The 25,468-nt window shown below is 50.3% G+C and overlaps 1 protein-coding gene across 1 annotated transcript in view; it reads left to right on the plus strand.

Annotated features, from left to right (window-relative positions):
- Window positions 1-25,468, plus strand: part of NOBOX (NOBOX oogenesis homeobox) — a 312,543-nt gene that overhangs the window by 276,227 nt on the left and 10,848 nt on the right. Inside the window, exon 7 of the mRNA XM_078651248.1 lies at window positions 9,686-9,996. Coding sequence (XP_078507374.1) covers window positions 9,686-9,996 — 311 coding nt within the window. The remainder of the gene's footprint in view (window positions 1-9,685; window positions 9,997-25,468) is intronic.

Below are 25,468 nucleotides of genomic sequence, written 5' to 3' on the forward strand. Positions count from 1 at the left end.
GCCAGGTACTTTCGACTTTCAGAACTCGATTTTTAACTTGTGGGCTTGAATTCTCGACTAATTTAGTAACAAAAAGATGAGGGTATGACTCACTACTTGTCTTGAGGCCACTATTGATGCTAAAACATTTTTCAAATCTAGAATAAAAATCACTAATATCTTCCTCTTGTTTCTGTTTACAGGCTGAGATTGCATCCCAGTCTTCCTTTTTCGTTGTTAATAATCTGGGTAAAACTTGAATCAATAATTCTGGTAATTCTTTACATTTCTCTCCTAGACCAGTACCTGGTACACGTATCTTATCTTCTGCTTCTAGGACTGCCCAATCTATCTTTTTCTCTCCCACCTCCCATTCTTTCTCTTTGAGCTTTTCATACACCCCTGCGGGCAACAGAACCTTTAACATTTTAATTATATCCGGGTATGTGTATTCTCCCATACGGAGCATGTCTTTTAATTCTCTATGGTACCCTGCTGGATCTTTGTCATGACAGGGAATTAATTTCTTCATCTCTAGAAGTTCCATCTTTGTGATCGGAGTGTATACAAACACTCGCTGCATTTCGCCACCCGCTCCTCTGACTGGGTGGACTTCTCGTAACGGATTCTGTCTGTCTATGTAGAATGATTTACTTTCTGGGGGTGAGACATGAACGAAATGCGGGTTCAAGAACATTCTATATTTATGGCGTTGTTCTAGAATGACACTAATTAAATCGGTACCTAGACCTCTCCATCTGTACTGGAGTAACTCGTTCAGGATATCATGTAACGGGCCTGGATCAGAATGTTGACCCTTATACAGAGTAATGAGGTGCTGAATCATATACATACCCACCAGTCGCTGCTCGGCTGGGGGCATTTTCAGAAACATTTGTGCCACTATTTCGTCTGGAAAAGTGGTAGAATCAGTAATCCATCGGACTGCTGACCGAACTATTTCTTGTTCATGCATAGTACTTAACTCACTATAACCGATTCGTGATTTCAGAATGTGATCGGTAGCTTGGAATACTTGTTCTAGGGAACCTTGTTCTGGTGCTGAATGATGGGAAATTGGCTTGTGTTCTAGACGTAAATGGCGATCTGGAAATCTAGGTTTTCCTACATACGCTATTCTGGCGGTATTCTCATCGTCTTCTTCTTCAGGATCAGAGGTACTTTCTTTCTCGCTTACTTGTGCTGCTTTACGCTGTTCGTGTATCTTTATTATCTCTCTACGGATTTTCTTGTACATACTTTCCATGGCACCAATGGTATTGTGCTTTCCTTCGGCTATATTATCACTCCACTTTGTTAGAGTTTTCATTTCTTCCGGGTCTTTAGACGGATGATCCTGTTCTCTTATTAGACAGTTAATTAAGAACTTTAATATCATGCGCTGAATCTCGGCTTTCCTTTGAGACATGGCATCACTAATACTTTGTGGGTCATCCCCTGTACGGATGAAACGATATATCCTGTCTAGATCTTCTTTCATATTCGGTAGGGTGACTAGATACTCGGTCACTCTCCTTACGCGTACGGAATATAAAACCATATTAAACTCGCCTGGAACTGGGTCATAGACACATTCGCCAAGGGTTTGCCTGATCTCTGCAACAGACTTATTACTTTTAGGAGTACGCTGTGATGCTTGAGCATGTAATTCGAGTGCTGATAAACGCTTGTATGGCGGCGGGGTTTGAGGAAGACCTCCTCCTGCGGCCCCTAAACTAGAATCATCAACTGATGCTTTTCGTCCTGGCAGGGTGGGTAATTGTAACGTGGGCTGGACTTGTATGGCGGGCTGACCCGGGGGGGCTGTTAAGGGCACCCCGGTGTCTGGGGGAGTAGGAATTACCTGATTTACAGGGACTGGCGGAGCGCGGACAGGATTTACATATTCAGGGACTGTGTCGTCCAAATAGGACGAGATGAAAATATCAGCTGCGGTCGGTTTGTGACGTAGCTTGGTCGGAACTAACGGTGGCGGGAAATTACTGGATGCCTCCGGGGTCGCTTTTGGCAAGCCCTCGGCAAGAAGAGGATACATACCCTTAATGAGGGCATTCCTCTGTCTGTCTGATTGCTCAGTTCTAACTCGTTCACCTATCTCGATTAATTCTCTTTCTTGGGCTCGTTCTTGGGATTCTCTACTTAGTTCTGACTTTCTGATTTCTTTCTCGGTTCTTTTATGAGCTTCTTTGCGCCATAGCTCGATGGCATCTTTCTGTGATTGTCTGGCTTTCTTTTTCCATAATGCCTCCTCTACTCTCATGATGCACTCGGCATCCCACGTACCTGATACGGGCCATCTATACTTTTCTTCTAGCTCCTTTGTATACTCTACCCATAAATCTAGATACAATATGGCACTTATGCCATGTTTCTGATACATAAAGTGACCTGGACTGTCCCTAGGCGGGACGGGAACTGCTGCTTCCAGCAGACCCTTTCTAGTCTTTAACTGACGTAATTTTGAGAAGAGCGGCATGACTGGACTATAATCTGGACACAATACAATACACAATAAACACGATACTTATTCCCCATTCATACCACGACATTAAAATACATGAAGGACATTTAAAATAACAGTTCGAACAGAATACTACCTGGAAATACTGCGAACAGAACACTTGAAATTTCTCGAGAACAGAACTGACTAGAACAGAAACTAGATGCACTGCTGAAACAGTACGAAACTTACCGGTCTCTTAAAGAGACACGTCAGGACCCGTATCCACCGAAGTGAACACTTCGTTTGTGGGACTGTGTACCACCAACCCACAGACCAGAGTCAATTAAATTGACCCTGTCTAGATACCACCCCAGTAACGGTACTCACCGGGCAGCAAGAACGGAAGGCCTCGGACTGGACTGCACTGCTACGACGATGACGACGAACTTCGGACCTCAGTTACGGGTGGACCTCCGGATACCTCGGACCTTGTACTCTTGGCTTGGGCTCTGGTCGGGACTCGCCGCGTTCCTCCACCGTCTCGTTTGGATGCTGGACCGCCTCCTCCGTCTTCTCCGTGGGCCTGAGGGATACTTGAGCAGAAATATCTGCCACTGCGCAGAAGAGTTCCGTCACGACTGCAGAGGGTCAGGGGGTCGGCGTGGCTTCACCGACGCGTGGGGAAAGGGCAAGTCCCTGTTCGGGCGCCATTATGTGGTATATAAATAAATAATACCGGATCTATTTTTGAATGAATGAATGAATAACAGATAGCTCAATAAATAAGAGTCAAAATTCGAGGTAGTAGGAGTTTTGCAGGTTTATTACAGCATAAAGACAGGAACAGGACAACCTGCACGGAATAGGATGGCAAGCCTGGCAGCGCTGCCGTGGTCAGGGTCTAGAATGGCTCACCAACAGGATCGGGACTGGGAATACTTTTTAATAACAATACATGAGCATATATACATAACGCCAACACATAGCATTACATTGCAATGGGCGTAGCAGTGGGTGGAGCAAGAGGCATGACGCGAAACAGTCACGAAAGATAAGGGCTAAAGAGGGTGTAACTGGGTGTGCACATAGACATGTGATGCAAATGTAACAGAATATGTCATGAATGGGCGGAAACATTGGAGGGGGCTACCTAAGGAGCCGGGACCTCTAACCTGATGGTGCGCGCAAACTGGCAATGACGTGTTACTAGGAGAAGCTGGGGGCTATGAACTCTGTGCTAGGAGCAGAGACTAAAGTCTGGAGGGTCGGAGCGACATGTACCTAAACCCTATCTGGTATCTAATGTTTAGGGAACATGTTGATATAAACTAGAAGTCATGAGGGGAAAAGCTAACAGACTCTAAGGCTAGAGCATGCATTTATTCTACATGTAGTGCGTGATGAAGAATATTAAATGACCATAAAATACAGTATTTCTCTTAACATGGGGCCGAATAGGCTAGACAATGACGGAAACTATTGATGCAGTTCAGTAGCTTGGGAATGCAGAGAAGGAGGACTAAACTGATAGCTGGAATCATAACATAGTCTTGGCAGACTCAGAGGCAGAGCCAAGCTACACCGGGCACTGCGAGGCAGGAAGTAAGCGAAAGGTCGAGGATACAGGTGGGGGCTGGATCGCTCCTCAGCGAGGGTTCAGGAGACAGGAGCTGAATCTGATGTCCGGGCCCTGTTGAGGCCTAGAAACGGGGACTTTCAATGAATTAACGTACACACTGAGAAACGTGGCAACATAACTTTACATAGGCCTGACACTCATATTACTCATGAGGACTGGGAAATGACATACCAGAGGTGGACACAACTATAATTGCGTCTTGAATCGGACATGGGGAATAACATATGCATATTGGTCATGCACACATAACATATGATGGATGACACGTAGGGACATAGAACATGACAAAATTTACTTTTCCACATTAGTGTGGGGTTCTGTAGGGCAGTGTGGGCCGTGTGGGGTACTGTAGGGCAGTGTGGGGCTCTGTAGGGCAGTGTGTGCAGTGTGGGGTACTGTAGGGCAGTGCGTGCAGTGTGGGGTACTGTAGGGCAGTGTGGGGTACTGTAGGGCAGTGTGTGCAGTGTGGGGCACTGTAGGGCAGTGTGTACAGTGTGGGGTACTGTAGGGCAGTGTGTGCAGTGTGGGGTTCTGTAGGGCAGTGTGGGCCGTGTGGGGTACTGTAGGGCAGTGTGTGCCGTGTGGGGTACTGTAGGGCAGTGTGGGGCTCTGTAGGGCAGTGTGTGCAGTGTGGGGTACTGTAGGGCAGTGCGTGCAGTGTGGGGTACTGTAGGTCAGTGTGTGCCGTGTGGGGTACTGTAGGGCAGTGTGTGCAGTGTGGGGCACTGTAGGGCAGTGTGTACAGTGTGGGGTACTGTAGGGCAGTGTGTGCAGTGTGGGGTTCTGTAGGGCAGTGTGGGCCGTGTGGGGTACTGTAGGGCAGTGTGTGCCGTGTGGGGTACTGTAGGGCAGTGTGTGCTGTGTGGGGTACTGTAGGGCAGTGTGTGCTGTGTGGGGTACTGTAGGGCAGTGCGTGCAGTGTGGGGTACTGTAGGGCAGTGTGTGCCGTGTGGGGTACTGTAGAGCAGTGTGTGCAGTGTGGGGCACTGTAGGGCAGTGTGTACAGTGTGGGGTACTGTAGGGCAGTGTGTGCCGTGTGGGGTACTGTAGGGCAGTGTGTGCCGTGTGGGGTACTGTAGGGCAGTGTGGGGCTCTGTAGGGCAGTGTGTGCCGTGTGGGGTACTGTAGGGCAGTGTGTGCAGTGTGGGGCACTGTAGGGCAGTGTGTACAGTGTGGGGTACTGTAGGGCAGTGTGTGCAGTGTGGGGTTCTGTAGGGCAGTGTGGGCCGTGTGGGGTACTGTAGGGCAGTGTGTGCCGTGTGGGGTACTGTAGGGCAGTGTGGGGCACTGTAGGGCAGTGTGTGCCATGTGGGGTACTGTAGGGCAGTGTGTGCCATGTGGGGTACTGTAGGGCAGTGTGTGCCGTGTGGGGTACTGTAGGCCAGTGTGTGCCGTGTGGGGTACTGTAGGGCAGTGTGGGGCACTGTAGGGCAGTGTGTGCAGTGTGGGGTACTGTAGGGCAGTGAGTGCAGTGTGGGGTACTGTAGGGCAGTGCGTGCAGTGTGGGGTACTGTAGGGCAGTGTGTGCCGTGTGGGGTACTGTAGGGCAGTGTGTGCAGTGTGGGGCACTGTAGGGCAGTGTGTACAGTGTGGGGTACTGTAGGGCAGTGTGTGCAGTGTGGGGTTCTGTAGGGCAGTGTGGGCCGTGTGGGGTACTGTAGGGCAGTGTGTGCCGTGTGGGGTACTGTAGGGCAGTGTGGGGCTCTGTAGGGCAGTGTGTGCAGTGTGGGGTACTGTAGGGCAGTGCGTGCAGTGTGGGGTACTGTAGGGCAGTGTGGGGTACTGTAGGGCAGTGTGTGCAGTGTGGGGCACTGTCGGGCAGTGTGTACAGTGTGGGGTACTGTAGGGCAGTGTGTGCAGTGTGGGGTTCTGTAGGGCAGTGTGGGCCGTGTGGGGTACTGTAGGGCAGTGTGTGCCGTGTGGGGTACTGTAGGGCAGTGTGGGGCTCTGTAGGGCAGTGTGTGCAGTGTGGGGTACTGTAGGGCAGTGCGTGCAGTGTGGGGTACTGTAGGGCAGTGTGGGCCGTGTGGGGTACTGTAGGGCAGTGTGGGGCTCTGTAGGGCAGTGTGTGCAGTGTGGGGTACTGTAGGGCAGTGCGTGCAGTGTGGGGTACTGTAGGGCAGTGTGGGGTACTGTAGGGCAGTGTGTGCAGTGTGGGGCACTGTAGGGCAGTGTGTACAGTGTGGGGTACTGTAGGGCAGTGTGTGCAGTGTGGGGTTCTGTAGGGCAGTGTGGGCCGTGTGGGGTACTGTAGGGCAGTGTGTGCCGTGTGGGGTACTGTAGGGCAGTGTGGGGCTCTGTAGGGCAGTGTGTGCAGTGTGGGGTACTGTAGGGCAGTGCGTGCAGTGTGGGGTACTGTAGGTCAGTGTGTGCCGTGTGGGGTACTGTAGGGCAGTGTGTGCAGTGTGGGGCACTGTAGGGCAGTGTGTACAGTGTGGGGTACTGTAGGGCAGTGTGTGCAGTGTGGGGTTCTGTAGGGCAGTGTGGGCCGTGTGGGGTACTGTAGGGCAGTGTGTGCCGTGTGGGGTACTGTAGGGCAGTGTGTGCCGTGTGGGGTACTGTAGGGCAGTGTGTGCTGTGTGGGGTACTGTAGGGCAGTGCATGCAGTGTGGGGTACTGTAGGGCAGTGTGTGCCGTGTGGGGTACTGTAGAGCAGTGTGTGCAGTGTGGGGCACTGTAGGGCAGTGTGTACAGTGTGGGGTACTGTAGGGCAGTGTGTGCCGTGTGGGGTACTGTAGGGCAGTGTGTGCCGTGTGGGGTACTGTAGGGCAGTGTGGGGCTCTGTAGGGCAGTGTGTGCCGTGTGGGGTACTGTAGGGCAGTGTGTGCAGTGTGGGGCACTGTAGGGCAGTGTGTACAGTGTGGGGTACTGTAGGGCAGTGTGTGCAGTGTGGGGTTCTGTAGGGCAGTGTGGGCCGTGTGGGGTACTGTAGGGCAGTGTGTGCCGTGTGGGGTACTGTAGGGCAGTGTGGGGCACTGTAGGGCAGTGTGTGCCATGTGGGGTACTGTAGGGCAGTGTGTGCCATGTGGGGTACTGTAGGGCAGTGTGTGCCGTGTGGGGTACTGTAGGCCAGTGTGTGCCGTGTGGGGTACTGTAGGGCAGTGTGGGGCACTGTAGGGCAGTGTGTGCAGTGTGGGGTACTGTAGGGCAGTGAGTGCAGTGTGGGGTACTGTAGGGCAGTGCGTGCAGTGTGGGGTACTGTAGGGCAGTGTGTGCCGTGTGGGGTACTGTAGGGCAGTGTGTGCAGTGTGGGGCACTGTAGGGCAGTGTGTACAGTGTGGGGTACTGTAGGGCAGTGTGTGCAGTGTGGGGTTCTGTAGGGCAGTGTGGGCCGTGTGGGGTACTGTAGGGCAGTGTGTGCCGTGTGGGGTACTGTAGGGCAGTGTGGGGCTCTGTAGGGCAGTGTGTGCAGTGTGGGGTACTGTAGGGCAGTGCGTGCAGTGTGGGGTACTGTAGGGCAGTGTGGGGTACTGTAGGGCAGTGTGTGCAGTGTGGGGCACTGTCGGGCAGTGTGTACAGTGTGGGGTACTGTAGGGCAGTGTGTGCAGTGTGGGGTTCTGTAGGGCAGTGTGGGCCGTGTGGGGTACTGTAGGGCAGTGTGTGCCGTGTGGGGTACTGTAGGGCAGTGTGGGGCTCTGTAGGGCAGTGTGTGCAGTGTGGGGTACTGTAGGGCAGTGCGTGCAGTGTGGGGTACTGTAGGGCAGTGTGTGCCGTGTGGGGTACTGTAGGGCAGTGTGGGGCTCTGTAGGGCAGTGTGTGCAGTGTGGGGTACTGTAGGGCAGTGCGTGCAGTGTGGGGTACTGTAGGGCAGTGTGTGCCGTGTGGGGTACTGTAGGGCAGTGTGGGGCTCTGTAGGGCAGTGTGTGCCGTGTGGGGTACTGTAGGGCAGTGTGGGGCTCTGTAGGGCAGTGTGTGCAGTGTGGGGTACTGTAGGGCAGTGTGTGCAGTGTGGGGTACTGTAGGGCAGTGCGTGCAGTGTGGGGTTCTGTAGGGCAGTGCGTGCAGTGTGGGGTACTGTAGGGCAGTGTGTGCAGTGTGGGGTGCTGTAGGGCAGTGCGTGGAGTGTGGGGTGCTGTAGGGCAGTGTGGGGTTCTGTAGGGCAGTGCGTGGAGTGTGGGGTGCTGTAGGGCAGTGTGTGCAGTGTGGGGTACTGTAGGGCAGTGTGTGCAGTGTGGGGTACTGTAGGGCAGTGCGTGCAGTGTGGGGTACTGTAGGGCAGTGTGTCCCGTGTGGGGTACTGTAGGGCAGTGTGGGGCTCTGTAGGGCAGTGTGTGCAGTGTGGGGTACTGTAGGGCAGTGTGTGCAGTGTGGGGTACTGTAGGGCAGTGTGTGCAGTGTGGGGTACTGTAGGGCAGTGTGGGGCTCTGTAGGGCAGTGTGTGCAGTGTGGGGTACTGTAGGGCAGTGTGGGGTACTGTAGGGCAGTGTGTGCAGTGTGGGGTACTGTAGGGCAGTGTGTGCAGTGTGGGGTGCTGTAGGGCAGTGCGTGGAGTGTGGGGTGCTGTAGGGCAGTGTGGGGTTCTGTAGGGCAGTGCGTGGAGTGTGGGGTGCTGTAGGGCAGTGTGTGCAGTGTGAGGTACTGTAGGGCAGTGTGTGCAGTGTGGGGTGCTGTAGGGCAGTGCGTGGAGTGTGGGGTGCTGTAGGGCAGTGTGGGGTTCTGTAGGGCAGTGCGTGGAGTGTGGGGTGCTGTAGGGCAGTGTGTGCAGTGTGAGGTACTGTAGGGCAGTGTGTGCAGTGTGGGGTACTGTAGGGCAGTGCGTGCAGTGTGGGGTACTGTAGGGCAGTGTGTGCCGTGTGGGGTACTGTAGGGCAGTGTGGGGCTCTGTAGGGCAGTGTGTGCAGTGTGGGGTACTGTAGGGCAGTGTGTGCAGTGTGGGGTACTGTAGGGCAGTGCGTGCCGTGTGGGGTACTGTAGGGCAGTGTGGGGCTCTGTAGGGCAGTGTGTGCAGTGTGGGGTACTGTAGGGCAGTGTGTGCAGTGTGGGGCACTGTAGGGCAGTGCGTGCAGTGTGGGGCTCTGTAGGGCAGTGTGTGCAGTGTGGGGTACTGTAGGGCAGTGTGTGCAGTGTGGGGTACTGTAGGGCAGTGCGTGCAGTGTGGGGTACTGTAGGGCAGTGCGTGCAGTGTGGGGTTCTGTAGGGCAGTGCGTGCAGTGTGGGGTTCTGTAGGGCAGTGCGTGCAGTGTGGGGTACTGTAGGGCAGTGTGTGCAGTGTGGGGTGCTGTAGGGCAGTGCGTGGAGTGTGGGGTGCTGTAGGGCAGTGTGGGGTTCTGTAGGGCAGTGCGTGGAGTGTGGGGTGCTGTAGGGCAGTGTGGGGTTCTGTAGGGCAGTGCGTGGAGTGTGGGGTGCTGTAGGGCAGTGTGGGGTTCTGTAGGGCAGTGCGTGGAGTGTGGGGTGCTGTAGGGCAGTGTGGGGTTCTGTAGGGCAGTGCGTGGAGTGTGGGGTGCTGGAGGGCAGTGTGGGGTTCTGTAGGGCCGTGTGGGGCACTGTAGGGCAGTGTGTGCAGTGTGGGGTACTGTAAGGCACTGTGGGGGTCTGTAGGGCAGTGTGGGGTTCTGTAGGGCAGTGTGTCCTAACTAAAGTTGCCTCCCTCTGTCTCTTTTCAGCTTGTCCCCTCCCTGTTCCTACCAGGACCCACTGGGGCCCTCAGGGGTCAAAATGGGGCCCCAGTACTACCCCCACGCTGGAGCTGGCAGCAACCCTTCGGTGGCCTTCCAGGTGGGGCATTTCCAGCCGCACCAGTATCACCACCTACCCCTGCACATCACCCACGGGGTGCCCCCCAGCCTGACGCCCACCACCCCCAGTGATGTCTCTGGCACCGCCTTCCTGGCCCTGTCTGGGAACCTGAGCTATGGGGGCGGCCCCGGCAGGGCCGGTGGAGGGCAGATCCTGGTGCAGCAGGGTGGAGGCACCGGTGAGAGCTCCCTTACCCCTGTGGATGTCTTCTGTCGGACCCCTGGCCTGCCTTTCACATCTGCTTGTTCTCTCTCCTGCCTTCTCCTCCTTCTCTTTCCTCCCATCTCCCTGTCCTCTCTCCTCCCATCTCCCTGTCCTCTTTCCTCCCTGTCCTCTCTCCCCCTTCACCGTGTCCTCTCTTCTTCCATCTCCCTGTCCTCTCTCCCACCTCCCTGTCCTCTCTTCTCCCTGTCCTCTTTCCTCCTATCCCCCTGTCCTCTCTTTATCCTCTTCCATCCCATCTAAATGATGTCTATTAAAGTAAACCAGCCCATAAAGGCACATCTGCAGACTCTTCTGCTGTTCAAGCTGACCCTCTCCACCCCCCACTGGACAGACAGAATTTCTAAAATACTAATCACAAAAGAAATATAACACAACAGGCCCTTCCTTTTTCCATCTGTCTGAACAAATAATACAAATACATAACATGTAAATTTCACTACTATACAATACAGACACACTGGACCATATACAATAAACAAAAATACAGAAAACAGTATAGCAATTATAAAATATAATCCTTTAATCTTATAGGTGACACAAACTCAGAAAATATTTGCCTCAGCATGGACTTTCCTTGGCTTGGACCATTAGGATTCCCCTTTTTTTACATCAAAGGTTTTTTTTAACATGCACAGACTCACCCACTTGTGACATGAACCATTTTGAAATCTTATCTTTCCCAACACACCTACTTTGTTTTTTCATACTTTCTCTTGCAACCTTCAATATCAATCTGACCTGTTCTCGGTTTGTTAATCCGTGCAGGAAATGCTATGGTACATGGTGTATATCCCTTTAATAATAATGGTGACCCCTCTGCAGCTGAATGAGGAGTTTTTCTTTAATTCCACATCATTTTCTTCAATTCTTCTTTCCAATTGATGACATTTTGCTGTGACAATTGGACACTTTCACCTACCACAGGATTGAATCTTTCCACCAATCTATTTTCCTGAGGATGATATAATGCAGTCCTTTTATGTTTTATTCCACACTGTTACAGATAAACCTCAAATTCCTTTGATATAAATTGAGGGCCATTGTCAGAAATCAACTCCTCTGGAAAACCTTGTGTTAAAGGCATGTGTGCAGTAGATACACATACTTTGCATAACTACCATCTAGTGTTGGGTCCGGATGTTTGCAAGTAGTTTTTCTTCAAAGAAGTCTTTCCTAGTCACAACGTAAGGTGACTCCTCCTTTCGGTGATAGTGCGCATGGTCATCGACTCTATTGTTAAATAGTTTTATCCGCCGTCGGGTTCAGACGTGTATTACTGCGCTCCCTTTAGAAACCGTTCTTCAGGTTCCCCTCCACGCGCAATCCTCTCTACCCGTAATGGTATTGTTTTGTAAGAGTTTCCCACTTCTTCGCATATCGTTTCAGTTTAAAGGAATCTACTTTTCGATTGCAAACTAAGTGGATGGCCTTTGGGCCTAATCGTGTTGGTTCAGCTCTCCGTCGATGGAACGGACACCGTTCAAATTTTGCCCTAAGTGACACTCGAAGTATCCGCGCACTGACTCACACAAGGTGTGTAACTTGTGCTTGTCTCTGAAGCACAAGTAAGAAGACTGCGACACTTGCAGATTGTTTTGATTTAAAAAAAACTCTTCGCAATCATCAGGCTCGAAGTCGAGAGATGCAGCATCAGAGCATCGAAGACACGTCGGACATCTTCGGTGAGGAGTCCGTCAAGAAGACGTTGAGGCATCAATGGCAGAGGAGGAAGAAGCCTTCTCCGTGCAGGACTCTGACTCGGAGCTTGAGATAGACCTTGCCGCCGAAAAACTGCCGCAGGGACAAGGTGGCCTGAGTATGGAAGACCCCTTGCCCCTCCAAATCACTCACAAAAAAGCACTAGACTTCAGCACTTCCTCTGCCTTCTGGCCGAGGTCGGCACCGAGATGGCGTTTCCAATGCCCCCCTCCAGGCCCGGCTCCGAAACACCCAGTCAAGCCTTCCGGCTCGGTATTGAGTCAGCAAAAATCCTCGTCGGAACCGAAGCCCTCCGGTTCCCAAAAAAAATCCAGCTCGGAGCTGAAATCCTCCACGCCGAAAGTCAAGCAGCCTTCGGAGCCAAAATCTTCTGTACCGAAAGGCCATCCCACACCGGCACTGAAAATGTGGTCTCCGAAAACGTTGGTGCTGAAACCAAAAGATGTCCCTTCGGATCTGAATTTAGCGATTGTTCCACCGAAAACAGATCCCAAACAAAAGAGACTATATATTAACCTTGAAACAGGTCCTATTCATACCAAAGTACCTCCGAAACACAAGCTTCCTGAAGAGGACACTCATTACAAGATCCCTTTAAAGAGGAAGTCTGTTGCTACCAGTCCTGTTCACCCACCACCATCATCACCCACCAGCTCACTTCTCAACCTTCAAATCCTTTGCAAATCATACCTCAGGATTCTCCACAATCTCACCATGATGACGAGGATATTGATGATCATGGTACACATTTACCAATAGATCCGTGGACGGATTATACAATTGATTCTCCAGCAGATAATGACCCAGACCTTTACCCAGCCAAGCCATTTCCTCCAGAGGACAATGTATCTCAGCGGGAACTCCTTGCCAGGGCTGCACAATATCATGGGGTGGCACTGCACAAACAATCATTAGACGAAGATGTTTTGTTTGAGACCTTAGCATCCACACATAGGTCATCGTAGCCACTTCCTGTGCTTAAGGGCACGATGAGACACACAGATCTAATGTTAAAAGACCCCGTGCGGGCACACATCTTGAATCCTAGGGTTGGCGAAAAGTATAAGGCCTCCCCACCAAACCCAGAATTTATCAAGGGCCAGTTGCCACTAGATTCACTAGTAGTATCAAATTTTCTTAACCGGGCTAATTCCCAAACTTCAGGGGACGCTCCTCCATCAGATAAATAGTCTACGTTTATAGACGCTTCTGGCAAGCGCGTAGCTGCTCAAGCTGCAAATCACTGATGCATTGCAAACACGTTGGGCCTTTTAGCGAGGTACGACAGGGCACACTGGGATGAGATGGAGCAATTGCTTCAATATCTCCCAGATGAGCATAAGGCAAAAGCGCAGGATTTGGTAAATGAGGGGAAACTAATTTCAAATTCTTCCATAAGGTGTGCTCTCTATGCTGCTGATACTGCGGCTTGAGAGGTAAACACTAGCCTTTTGCTTAGGAGACACGCTTGGTTAAGGATCTCCGGGTTTAAGCCCAAGGTCCAATAATTCATTCTAAACACACCATTTGATAAAGAACATCTGTTTGGTCCTGAGGTTGATCGGGCATTAGAAAAATGAAAAAGGACCCTGAAGTGGCCAAGTCCATGGGAGCGCTCCGGTCTCCTTCAGACCGAGGCTCCTTTCGTCGTTCCTTTTACCGAGGGGGGGGGGGGCAAAACCACATCCTCAGACCAGAATATCTCCTCCTACAGAGGTAACAACCAGTCCTCTACCTCAATAGGCTTTTTTCATGGAGGTTACATAGGAAACCATTCTAAAGGTAGGAGTGAGGGCAACATACCCCATAACTCCCCTTGCCCTAATAAGCAGTGACTGACCCAAAATTCTCCCGACCATACCACCCCTGACGGGGGAAGACTTCAACATTTCTCCCCATTTGGTAATCGATAATAACATGGGTGATTGGAATTATCCAACATGGTTATTGCCTGGAGCTTACCTGCAATCACCCAAACATTCCACCTCAATCTCACAAATTGTCTCCTGAACATGTGCAATTGCTCGAGCAGGAAGTGCAATCTCTCTTACTGAAAGGAGCTAAATAGCCGGTTCCAGCACAGCACCAGGGCTCAGGGGTTTACTCTCTGTATTTTCTGATTCCCAAAAAGGAAGATTCCCTAAGAGCTATTCTGGAATTCAGAGAGTTAAACCAATATATACTGTCAGAGCACTTTCACGTGGTGTCCCTTCAACAGGCTCTTCCACTTTTACAGAAGGCAGATTTAATGTCTACTCTGGACTTAAGAGAGGAATATTTTCATGTTCCAATTCATCCTGCTAATTGCAAGTACCTCAGATTCGTGATAGCAACCATTACCAATTCAAAGTACTTCGCTTTGGGGGTGACTACAGCGCCCAGAGTATTTCCCAAATGCCTGTCAGTATTCGCAGCTCATCTAAGGAGACCGCATATTCGCGTCTTCCCCTACCTAGACGACTGTCTTATCAAAGCGAGCACTTACCAAAACTGTCTATGACACACTCAGATCACAATATTCCTACTTCATGAACTGGGCTTTACGGTCAATGCACTAAAATCTCACCTGCATCCGTCACCGAGGCAGTCTTACTAAGGAGCCTCACTAGACGCAGTCAAAGCTCTAGCCTCTCCCAATGTCGACAGAATTCACAATATTCAGGCTATCATACTACAGTCTTAGTCTAACCAAGCCTTACCAGCCAGGGTGGTCATGCAACTGCTGGGAATGATGGCGTCCTGCATTGCAATGGTACCTCATGCAAGACTTGACATGCATCCCCTACAAGAGGGGAGAGGGGTTGGCCTAACGGCTAAGGCGCTCGACCTCGGACCTGGGGATCTGGGTTCGAGTCTCGGTAACGACGCCAAGAAACCTCCTGTGATTCTGGGCAAATCACTTAATCTCCCCGTGCCTAAAATGAAAGTGTGTCCTCATGTAACGTAACTGGTGCCATGTAAAGCGCTCTGATACCTGATTCGGTTCGGGTCTAGTTCGCGTTATATAAAACTCTGCAAAAAAAAAAAAAAAAAGAGTGCCTGGCACGTCAGTGGAATCAGTTGCAGAATCAATTAACTGATTTAGTGTTGGTACGCGGCCGCACCCATCGCTCTGCAGGTGTAAGACCCACAAAACTTATCAAAAGGACGGCCTTTCATCGACCCGATTCCACAGATCTTGCTCACAGCAGGACTCATCTCTGACAGGTTGGGGGCTCATCTCCAAGATTACACAATGCAAGGCCTGTTGAGCAATGAGCACAAACGCCTCCACATTATCTATCTAGAGCTTCTAGCAGTGTTTCTACCATGCAAAGCTTCTCAAACTCACATCATAGGCAAAACTGTCCTAGTCTGGACAGACAACATGACAGCAATGTATTATGTGCAAAAGCAGGGGGGGGGGTGACACTCTCTCCAACTGTCACGACTCGCTCAAGCCATTTGGACTTGGGAGATCCATCACAAGATTTATCTTCTGGCTGAACACCTCCCAGGAGTAAACAATCAGATTGCCGACCTCCTCAGCTGAAGGAGAGAGCAAATTTATGTGTGGGAACTCCATCCCCAAGTTCTCCTTCCATACTTTCAACAACGAGGATTCCCACAAATAGACCTGTTCGCCACAGCTGACAACGCAAAATGCCCAAGCTTCGACTCCAGGTTCCCACACCCGCTCTCAAAGGGCAATGCTCCATGGATGAACTGATCAGGGATATTTACTTACGCTTTTGCACCTCTCCCACTCATTCCGTCTCTGATTCGGAAGCTCAGGCAAACATCCCTCACAATTCTAGCAGCTCCCACATGGGCGCGTCAACCATGGTACACCACCCTGTTGGGGCTGTCACTAGTTCCACATCAAAAGCTGTATCTCACCTCCCGCCCCTCATGCATTAACAAGAAGAAATCAGACATCCAATATCCAAAGACCTGAACTTAGCGATCTGACTCCTGAAGTCATAGAGTTTGGGTATTTAAATCTACCACCAGACTGTATGAATATTCTCAAAGAAGCAAAAAAGCCTCTACGAGAGCTTGCTATGCAACAAAGTGGAAAAGATGTGTTGTCTACTGCAATAACAACAAAATCAATCCTCTAGATGTTTCTATTCAAAACATTATCTGTTACCTGTTACACTTACAGCAAACTGGACTAGCTTATACATGTATTCTTTTGCACCTGGCAGCGGTAGCTGGCATTTGTCACTATTCAGAGTTCCAGTAATTAAAGCTTTCATGGAAGGAGTGAAAAGAGTAATACCTCCAAGGATTCCTGATGCCCCAGTATGGAATCTCAACATTGTCCTTATAAAGCTTATGGGACAACTTTTTGAACCATTGCACAAGTGCCCTCTGAAGTTTCTCTCATGGAAAGTTGCTTTCCTCATCGCAATCACATCATTAAGGAGTGTTGGGGAGCTACAGGCATTAACCCTGGAAGAACCCGTCTTTCAGCTACACAAAGACAGTGTCGTTCTCCGCACCAACTCTATATACCTTCCTAAATTGGTTTCTGCTTTCCATATAAACCAATCGGTTGAATTACCTGTGTTTTTTCCTCAACCTGATTCTCTAGCAGAATGCGCTCTTCAGGCACTGGATGTAAAAAGAGCTTTATTGGTCTTCAGAGATAGGACAAAAGACTTTTGCAAAACAAAACAATTGTTTGTTGCATTTGCTCCACCTCACAAAGGCAATCCCATTTCTAAATCTGGTATTGCAAGATGGATTGTTAAATGCATTCAAACATGCTACACTAAAGCTGAAAGAAGTTTATCCATACCCCCTAGAGCGCATTCCACTCGCAAAATAGAGACTTCTGTGGCCTTTTAAGGTAGCATTCTTCTAGCTGATATATGTAAAGCAGCTGCATGGTCTACACGAAACACTATTGTGTAGATGTGTTAGCACGTCAACAAGTTAATGTAGGCCAAGCAGTACTTAAAAATGTATTCCAAACAACTGCAACATCTTCAGGTTAGCCACTGCTTTGGGAGTATACTTCTTTGTAGTCTATGCAAAGTGTGTGTATCTACAGCACACGTGCCTTGAGCGGATAATGTTACTTACCCAGTGAGCATCTGTCTTGGCATGTAGAGCTGAAGATTCACATGCGCCCTCCCACCTCCCCAGGTACCTGTAGTTGTTGCAGTTCTTCATTATACATTCATACACATGGACACCTCTATTCGACTCTCACTTACTCCATTCTCACCCTCTTGCGGGAAAACAATCTAACAATGGAGTCGATGCCCATGAACACTATCACCGAAAGAAGGAGTCACCTACCTCGTGACTGGAAAGACCTAGTCGAAGAAAAACAACTTGCTAATATCCGGACCCAACACTAGATAGCAGGGGTATGCAAAGCATGTGAATCTACAGCTCTACATGCCAAGAACTGATGCTTACTGAGTAAGATTATCCTTTTTAAACACCTTGTTATGAAATTCAATCAAATTGCTGGCTTTCATTTGATTTACATGTTAACTTCAAATTGACCACACACATATCTGCGGTCCATTTCTGCCAAGGTCATTCAGGTAAATCCAGGGGGAATAACAGGGTGTCCCCTTACCACATGTAATTTGTCAAAACAAGCACATATTCTACATTGTCTAACAAACGTTTCAACCTCACGATCCACACCTGGCCACCAGAAGTCCACTTGCACCTTCCGCTTTATAGAATAAGTTGCACCATGAACCTCATGTAATACTTTCAATATTTTCCTTCGCAATCCTATAGGTACTAACAATTTGTCCCCGCTTCAAAAAATTCCATCGACAATTCGTACCACACATACTTAAAATGTGTTATTTCTTTAACTTTTTCACACTTATCCGTCCCAACACTTAGGTATCAATTGAATAACCAGTTCTAAAACTTTTTTTTTCCAACTCATCTTTCCATTCCTGTTCTGATGCTGCTCCCAAACTTGTTTGTTCAATACTAGCTACCATCAATTATTTTCAGTCTTCTCTTCTTCGTCTTCCTTCAAACGTAATCAAGATAAACAGTCCACATTTACATTTTTTGTACCCAGTACGTACTTAACCAAAAGAAAACGTACTCTTGCAACCGAAATAACCATTTTGCAATGTGTAGCATTGCTCTTCCACCTCCATTAGTGGTAAAAAGATCTATCAATGGCTTGTGGTCAGTTCTAAATAAAAAATGTATGCCCTGTACAAAATTCCTAAAATTATATACATTCCACCAACAAGCTAACGTCTCAATCTAAATGGTACAATAATTTACCTCAGGACCTTTTAACTACCTTGAAGCAAAAGCCACAACCCTGGCATTCCTTTTTATAGATTGCCTCAACACAACACTTAACGCATAGATGCTGGCATCAGTTGCAATTAGCGTAGAATCATTTATATCTAGTGTCTTAAGTTCCTCAGCATCAATTATACATCTTGTTAAATCTTTCAAAGCATTTTGACACTTTAGTGGCCATCAAAATGCCATCCATTTTTTGATGATGTCTCCCATTGGTTGTAGTCTATCTGTGAAATTGTCAACGAACTTGGCATAATATTCTGCCAACTCTACAAAATATCTCAATTGGTCCTTAGCCTGTGGACATGGGCCAATTTTAATTGCATCAATACATTTCAGTTTAGGTTTAATTCCTTTACTTGATAGACAATGCCACAATTATTCAACTTTTCTCTTAGGAGATTTATATTTTTCTAATTTTACTGTAAGTCCGGCATCCTGCAAAATTCCTAGCACTAGTCTCAATGATTCATCATGTTCCTCTTTGTTTGCACCCCATTCTAACATGTCATATTGGAAAAATGTAACTCTTTCTTGATTACCCAATAACCTTTGTTTAACTCGTTGAAAAACTGCAAATGCAGAATCTAGACCAAATGCCATCCATTCAAAATGATAAGCACCTTTTAGAGTCACAAATTATGTTAAAGATTTTGATTCAGGGTGAAACGCACTTGGCAAATAAAGTGTTGCAACAATATTCACCTCGGATAACCCATATTTAGCAATAGATGCCAATGCATCCAAATATTTTTATTCACATCTCTTAAGTCTATGCACATCCTTATTTTTCCATTAGGTTTCCTAACAATCACTATAGGACTTACCCATTCAGATACCTCAATCGGCTAAATAAAGGTGTCTTTGCATAATCTATCTAACTTCTCTTTCAAAGGTGCTTTCAATGCCATGGGAAGATTGCACACTTTTTGTCCAGAAGGTTTCGCATTAGACTTAGTGACCTAGCTCTAGGACACCCCCGCGCCGCACGGCCACCAGCTGCTGCGTGTGCTCTCCCTCCCTGCCTGACTGCCTCGCTACCGGCGCGTGACCACGCCCCCGGCCCCCGAGCGGCGTGGTCCCTGCTCTCCTAACCTGCCCCTGCTGCTTTGCCTTGTCAATCTGCTTTTGTTTTGCTAAATTGTATTGCCTGCCCCTGCTGTTTTGCCTTGTCTATCTGCTCTTGTTAAATTGTATTGCCTGTTATTTTCTGCATTGTATATTCCTTCCTGTTTGCCGCTGTTTTTGCCGCCGCTCACCCTCCCTCCCCGCTTCCCGCCACCGCTGCGAAACCCCGCCCCTTTTGCCTTCTGTACCCTCCCCGCTCCCGCCTCCCAGCTGCTCCGCCCCCCCGCGCACTTGGCCATATATGGCGGCCGTGCGACGCAGGTGAGTGTGACCTAGCTCTAGGACACCCCCGCGCCGCACGGCCACCAACTGCTGCGTGTGCTCTCCCTCCCTGCCTGCCTCGCTACCGGCGCGTGACCACGCCCCCGGCCCCCGAGCGGCGTGGTCCCTGCTCTCCTAACCTGCCCCTGCTGCTTTGCCTCGTCAATCTGCTTTTGTTTTGCTAAATTGTATTGCCTGCCCCTGCTGTTTTGCCTTGTCTATCTGCTCTTGTTAAATTGTATTGCCTGTTATTTTCTGCATTGTATATTCCTTCCTGTTTGCCGCTGTTTTTGCCGCCGCTCACCCTCCCTCCCCGCTTCCCGCCACCGCCGCGAAACCCCGCCCCTTTTGCCTTCTGTACTCTCCCCGCTCCCGCCTCCCAGCTGCTCCGCCCCCCGCGCACTTCGCCATACATGGCGGCCGTGCGAACGCGCAGCGTTGACGCGCAGCGGGCGCGCCGATTGTGCGCCGAAGGCGCGCCAAAGGTAAGCCCGTCTGCGCCCGTCCGCGCCTGGCCCGCGCCCAGTGCCAGGACCCCAGGCCCCCACCGACGGAAGCCGACCCGACGAACCTACAGCGCCGCCGAACTCATCGCACTCAACACCGGCGGCATCCCGGGATGCCACCGAGCCACCCCGAAGCACACCCACGGACCCTTCAGCTGCCACGCCTGCAAGTTCACCTGCATCCGGACCTGCCCAGCTCCAGCACCGACCAAGCCGAACACCAGCAGCAACCACCTCAAGTGCATCCTGCTCAACACCCGCTCCGTCCACAGACACGCCATCGAACTCTGGAACCTCCTAGACGCCACAGCCCCTGACGTTGCCTTCATCACGGAGACCTGGATGAACGCCTCCTCAGCACCCGACATCGCCATCGCCATCCCAGAGGGCTACAAGATCACCCGGAGGGACCGCACCGCCAACCAGTTGGGAGGAGGCATCGCCATCATCCACAGGAACACCATCCGAATCACGACGAGCACCGACAACACCCTCACAACCGCCGAACATCTGCACTTCCAGATCCACACCGACCCGAAGACCACCCTCAGAGGCACCCTGATCTACCGACCCCTGGGACCACGCACTCAATTCAGCGAGGACATCGCCGACTTCATCAGCCCTCCCCTCCGCTGACTACATCCTCCTAGGGGACCTCAACTTTCACCTGGAAAACAACAACGACCGCAACACCAGCACCCTGCTCGACAACCTCGCCAACCTTGGACTCAAGCAACTGGTGAACACCCCCACCCACCTCGCCGGACACACACTCGACGCCGTCTTCTCATCCAGCAAAGACATCGCCTTCAGCCACGCCACGGAACTCCACTGGACAGACCACAGCTGCATCCACTTCACCTTCAGAAAAACGACGATCCACCACCACCAGCAACAGGTTGCCCGAAGAAACTGGAACAAGATCACAGCCGACCAGCTCGCCGCTTCCCTGAGCCAGCACCCTCCTGCCAGCTCAGCGAACCCCAGCCAGGCCGCCGACAACCTCACGAAATGGATCAGCAACTGCGCGGACGAACTCGCCCCTCTGAGGACCCCGCCCAGCAGACCCGGCAGCAAGAAAGCCCCATGGTTCACCAACGAACTCAAGAGCTCCAAGAAGAACTGCCGAGCCCTCGAGAAAGTCTGGAGAAAGGAACCTACACCGGACAACATGACCGCCCTCAAACTCGCCACCCGGAAGCACCACCAATTGATCCGCACCGCCAAGAAAACTGCTTTCAAGGACCGGCTGGACAACAACGCACACAACTGCAAGGAACTCTTCAACATCGTGAAAGAGCTCTCCAACCCCAACGCCGGAAACAACGACATCACCCCTTCACAGGACCTCTGCAACTCCCTCGCCTCCTACTTCCACAACAAGATCGCGGACATACACAACAGCTTCAGCACCCATCCGACGCACGCCACAACCACAGCAACGCCGCCCACTACCACCATCCGAGTCTGGACTCCGATCAGCACCGATGACACCACCCGCATGATGAACTCCGTCCACTCCGGATCTCCGACTGACCCCTGCCCTCACCACGTCTTCAACAAGGCCGACGCTGTCATCGCACCCCACCTGCGGGACATCATCAACACCTCCTTCGACACCGCCACCTTCCCTGAGAGCTGGAAGCACGCCGAACTCAGCGCTCTACTCAAGAAACCCACAGCAGACCCCACCGAACTCAAGAACTACCGCCCCATCTCGCTCCTCCCGTTTCCAGCCAAAGTCATCGAGAAGACCGTCAACAAACAGCTGGCCGCCTTCCTCGAGACGAACGGATCCCTCGACCCCTCGCAGTGCGGCTTCCGAGCCAACCACAGCACCGAGACCGCCCTCATCGCCGCCACCGACGACATCCGAACCCTGATGGACAACGGAGAAACAGCGGCCCTCATCCTCCTAGACCTCTCCGCGGCCTTCGACACCGTCTGCCACCGCACCCTCGTGCAGCGCCTCAGCAACGTCGGAGTCCAGGAGAAGGCACTGGAATGGATCGTCTCCTTCCTCAACGGAAGAACACAGAGAGTCCGTCTGCCACCGTACAAGTCTGAGGCCACCGAAGTAATCTGCGGCGTCCCTCAAGGATCCTCGCTGAGCCCTACCCTCTTCAACGTCTACATGAGCCCCCTCGCGGCCATCGCACGCCAACACAACCTCAACATAATCTCCTACGCCGACGACACCCAGCTGATCCTCTCCCTGACCAACGACCCCGCCGCCGCCAGAGCCAACCTGCACGAAGGGATGAAGGAGGTAGCCGAGTGGATGACGACCAGCCGCCTGAAACTGAACTCAGACAAGACGGAGGTCCTCATCCTGGGCTCCACACCCACCGCCTGGGACGACTCCTGGTGGCCCCCCGCCCTGGGCACCGCACCCAAACCGACAAACCACGCACGGAACCTGGGCTTCATCCTGGACTCCTCCCTCTCCATGACCAGGCAAGTCAACGCCGTCTCCTCAGCATGCTTCAACATCCTGCGCATGCTACGGAAGATCTTCTGGTGGATCCCCACGGAGACCAGGAAGACTGTCACCCAGGCCCTCGTCACCAGCCGACTGGACTACGGCAACGCCCTCTACGCCGGAACCACCGGCAAGCTCCAGAAGAGACTCCAGCGGATCCAGAACACCTCAGCCAGACTCATCCTCGACATCCCACGAAACAGCCACATCTCCGGACACCTAAGAGACCTTCATTGGCTCCCCGTCAAAGAGAGAATCACCTTCCGCCTCCTCACCCACGCACACAAAGCCCTACACGATCAAGGCCCGAGCTACCTCAACACCCGAATCAACTTCCACGCTCCCAAACGTCACCTCCGCTCAGCCAGCCGCGCCCTCGCCGCCGTCCCCCGCATCCGAAGAGCGACAACAGGAGGAAGGTCCTTCTCCTACCTTGCCGCCAAGACTTGGAACTCCCTCCCTCCCGACCTGCGCCTGACCCAAGACCACCTCTCCTTCAGGAAGAAAATCAAGACCTGGCTGTTCGAGCAGTAACGGCACACCCCCACCCCCCCCCCAAGCGCCTTGAGACCCTACGGGTAAGTAGTGCGCTCTACAAATGTCACTGATTGATTGATTGATTGACTTCAGGATAATTTTATAAACAAACATTTTCAATCATCCCAATTGATTACCAAACAACTTAGGAAATATTTGTATCACATAAATCTTTTCTTAGTTGTCAACAAAACATGTTCCTTGGCATTTGTGTCCAATATTATTTCTGAGCTCCTTTTCCCCTTCATTCAAGATATATTCAACCTTTCTCTACCACATACACTTTCCCAAAGGCCTGGCTATCTTTAAAAGAAAGTTCGGTCTGGAAAAAACCCACAATGGGTAATTTTCCTCCACAGTAACCTTCTGGTTGTACGTCAAGTTACATTAATCCAGTTTTACTAATTGCTTCCCAGGTTTCCTTGTCAATGAATATAACTGGCGAACAAGAATCTTGTTACACCATACATTCTAATCTGACATGTTGATGGTCGATGTGGTTTATCAGTAAAATTACCTAATAGATCTCATACCACCAACACTTCAACCTCATCCTTTGAATCAGATTCCTCCTGATGTCTTACTTGCTTGCCGTCATTAGACTGCAATAAATTCACACTACGTTGTCATCCACCCTTCTACCTTTGAACACTCTTGCAAATTGCCCAACTCTTTTACACATGTAACATTGTACTTTAATTGCTAGACATCTATCAGAAGGGGATACATGTTTGAGACTACCACATCTGAAACACATTTTCTTCTCTCCATTTCCAGTAAGCTTATAATTCTCACAATTATTTATTACATTTTACTAGATGGACTAGGCTTATCAGCTTTCTTGTTATCTTTAAGCATCTTCTCATGCCATCAATTTCTCCACATCATGTGAAACACTTTCTGTGTCTTTTGCTACAGCAATAGATTTCTCCAGAAACGGTTCTTTCATGTCGAATAACTTCTCTTGAATTTTTTAATGTAAGGTTCTGTTCACCAACTGACCCTGAATAATTTAATTGTGAAAGTCTTTAGAATGACATGTACTAGCTAATGTATGCAGTGCAGTCACATATTGATCGATTGGCTTACCTACAGTTTGAGCTCAAGAGAAAAACATATGTCTTTCAACTATAGCACTAACCTTCCTACAAAACATTTTCTCAAGTCATTCATTGTCATCATATATACATCATCCTCGGTCTCTTCCATATCAGAACTACCCACTTCATCAACTCTCTCCCTACAACCTGGTAAAGATGTTATGCTTTTCTTCCTTCTACTCCTAAACTGGGCTTAAGGAGAGCTGGCTTCTTATTAGCAGTAAACACCGCACCACTTATCACTTCCAAATTAGTCTCAAAAGTTTCTCTTCAGTCCTTCCAAGGCATAATCACATAGAGAAGAAAGAAACGTTGAGGGGGTGATACCGACTGCACTTTACTCATAAAATATATATACTCGATAATTTGTCTACAAAAAAACAAATTAACATAAAAAACGTAGGCCCTGTTCTCCAGCTGCTCCAAGTAAGGTATTTCCCTTCTTTCTGTAGTCAAAGCTAGCTCCTCTGATGACTCTTCTACAATCACATGTTTTTCTTTTTTCTTTTATATTTGAAAGATCAGAATGACTGTTGCAAATCTTTACCAAAACCAACCTCTCCAGCCAATGGCAACGCTCCTTTCGCAGGCCAACGAGAGTACAGTTTCTGATCCAGTCAGCTCTATGTTTGCATTCTCTGTTTGAAAACCACTCCTCCAGTTTACTTGCTCAAAGCTCCTGTCTGGCTGCCGCCAGCGGTATCTCACAAACACCTGTATCAGAGCTCATGTGGGGTTCTTGTTCCTTCATCAGCTCTCTTTGCCCCTGTCCTGTGGGGCTCTTGCTCCTTCTTCAGCTCTCTTTGCCCCTGTGGGTTCTTGTTCCTTCCTCAGCTCTCTTTGCCCCTGTGGGTTCTTGTTCCTTCTTCAGCTCTCTTTGCCCCTGTCCTGTGGGTTCTTGTTCCTTCCTCAGCTCTCTTTGCCCCTGTCCTGTGGGTTCTTGTTCCTTCCTCAGCTCTCTTTGCCCCTGTCCTGTGGGGTTCTTGTTCCTTCCTCAGCTCTCTTTGCCCCTGTCCTGTGGGTTCTTGTTCCTTCTTCAGCTCTCTTTGCCCCTGTGGGTTCTTGTTCCTTCTTCAGCTCTCTTTGCCCCTGTGGGTTCTTGTTCCTTCCTCAGCTCTCTTTGCCCCTGTGGGTTCTTGTTCCTTCTTCAGCTCTCTTTGCCCCTGTCCTGTGGGTTCTTGTTCCTTCCTCAGCTCTCTTTGCCCCTGTCCTGTGGGTTCTTGTTCCTTCCTCAGCTCTCTTTGCCCCTGTGGGGCTCTTGTTCCTTCTTCAGCTCTCTTTGCGCCTGTCCTGTGGGTTCTTGTTCCTTCTTCAGCTCTCTTTGCCCCTGTGGGTTCTTGTTCCTTCCTCAGCTCTCTTTGCCCCTGTGGGTTCTTGTTCCTTCTTCAGCTCTCTTTGCCC

This window comes from Lissotriton helveticus, chromosome 7, assembly GCF_964261635.1.
Source record: "Lissotriton helveticus chromosome 7, aLisHel1.1, whole genome shotgun sequence".
Lineage (NCBI taxonomy): Eukaryota > Metazoa > Chordata > Amphibia > Caudata > Salamandridae > Lissotriton > Lissotriton helveticus.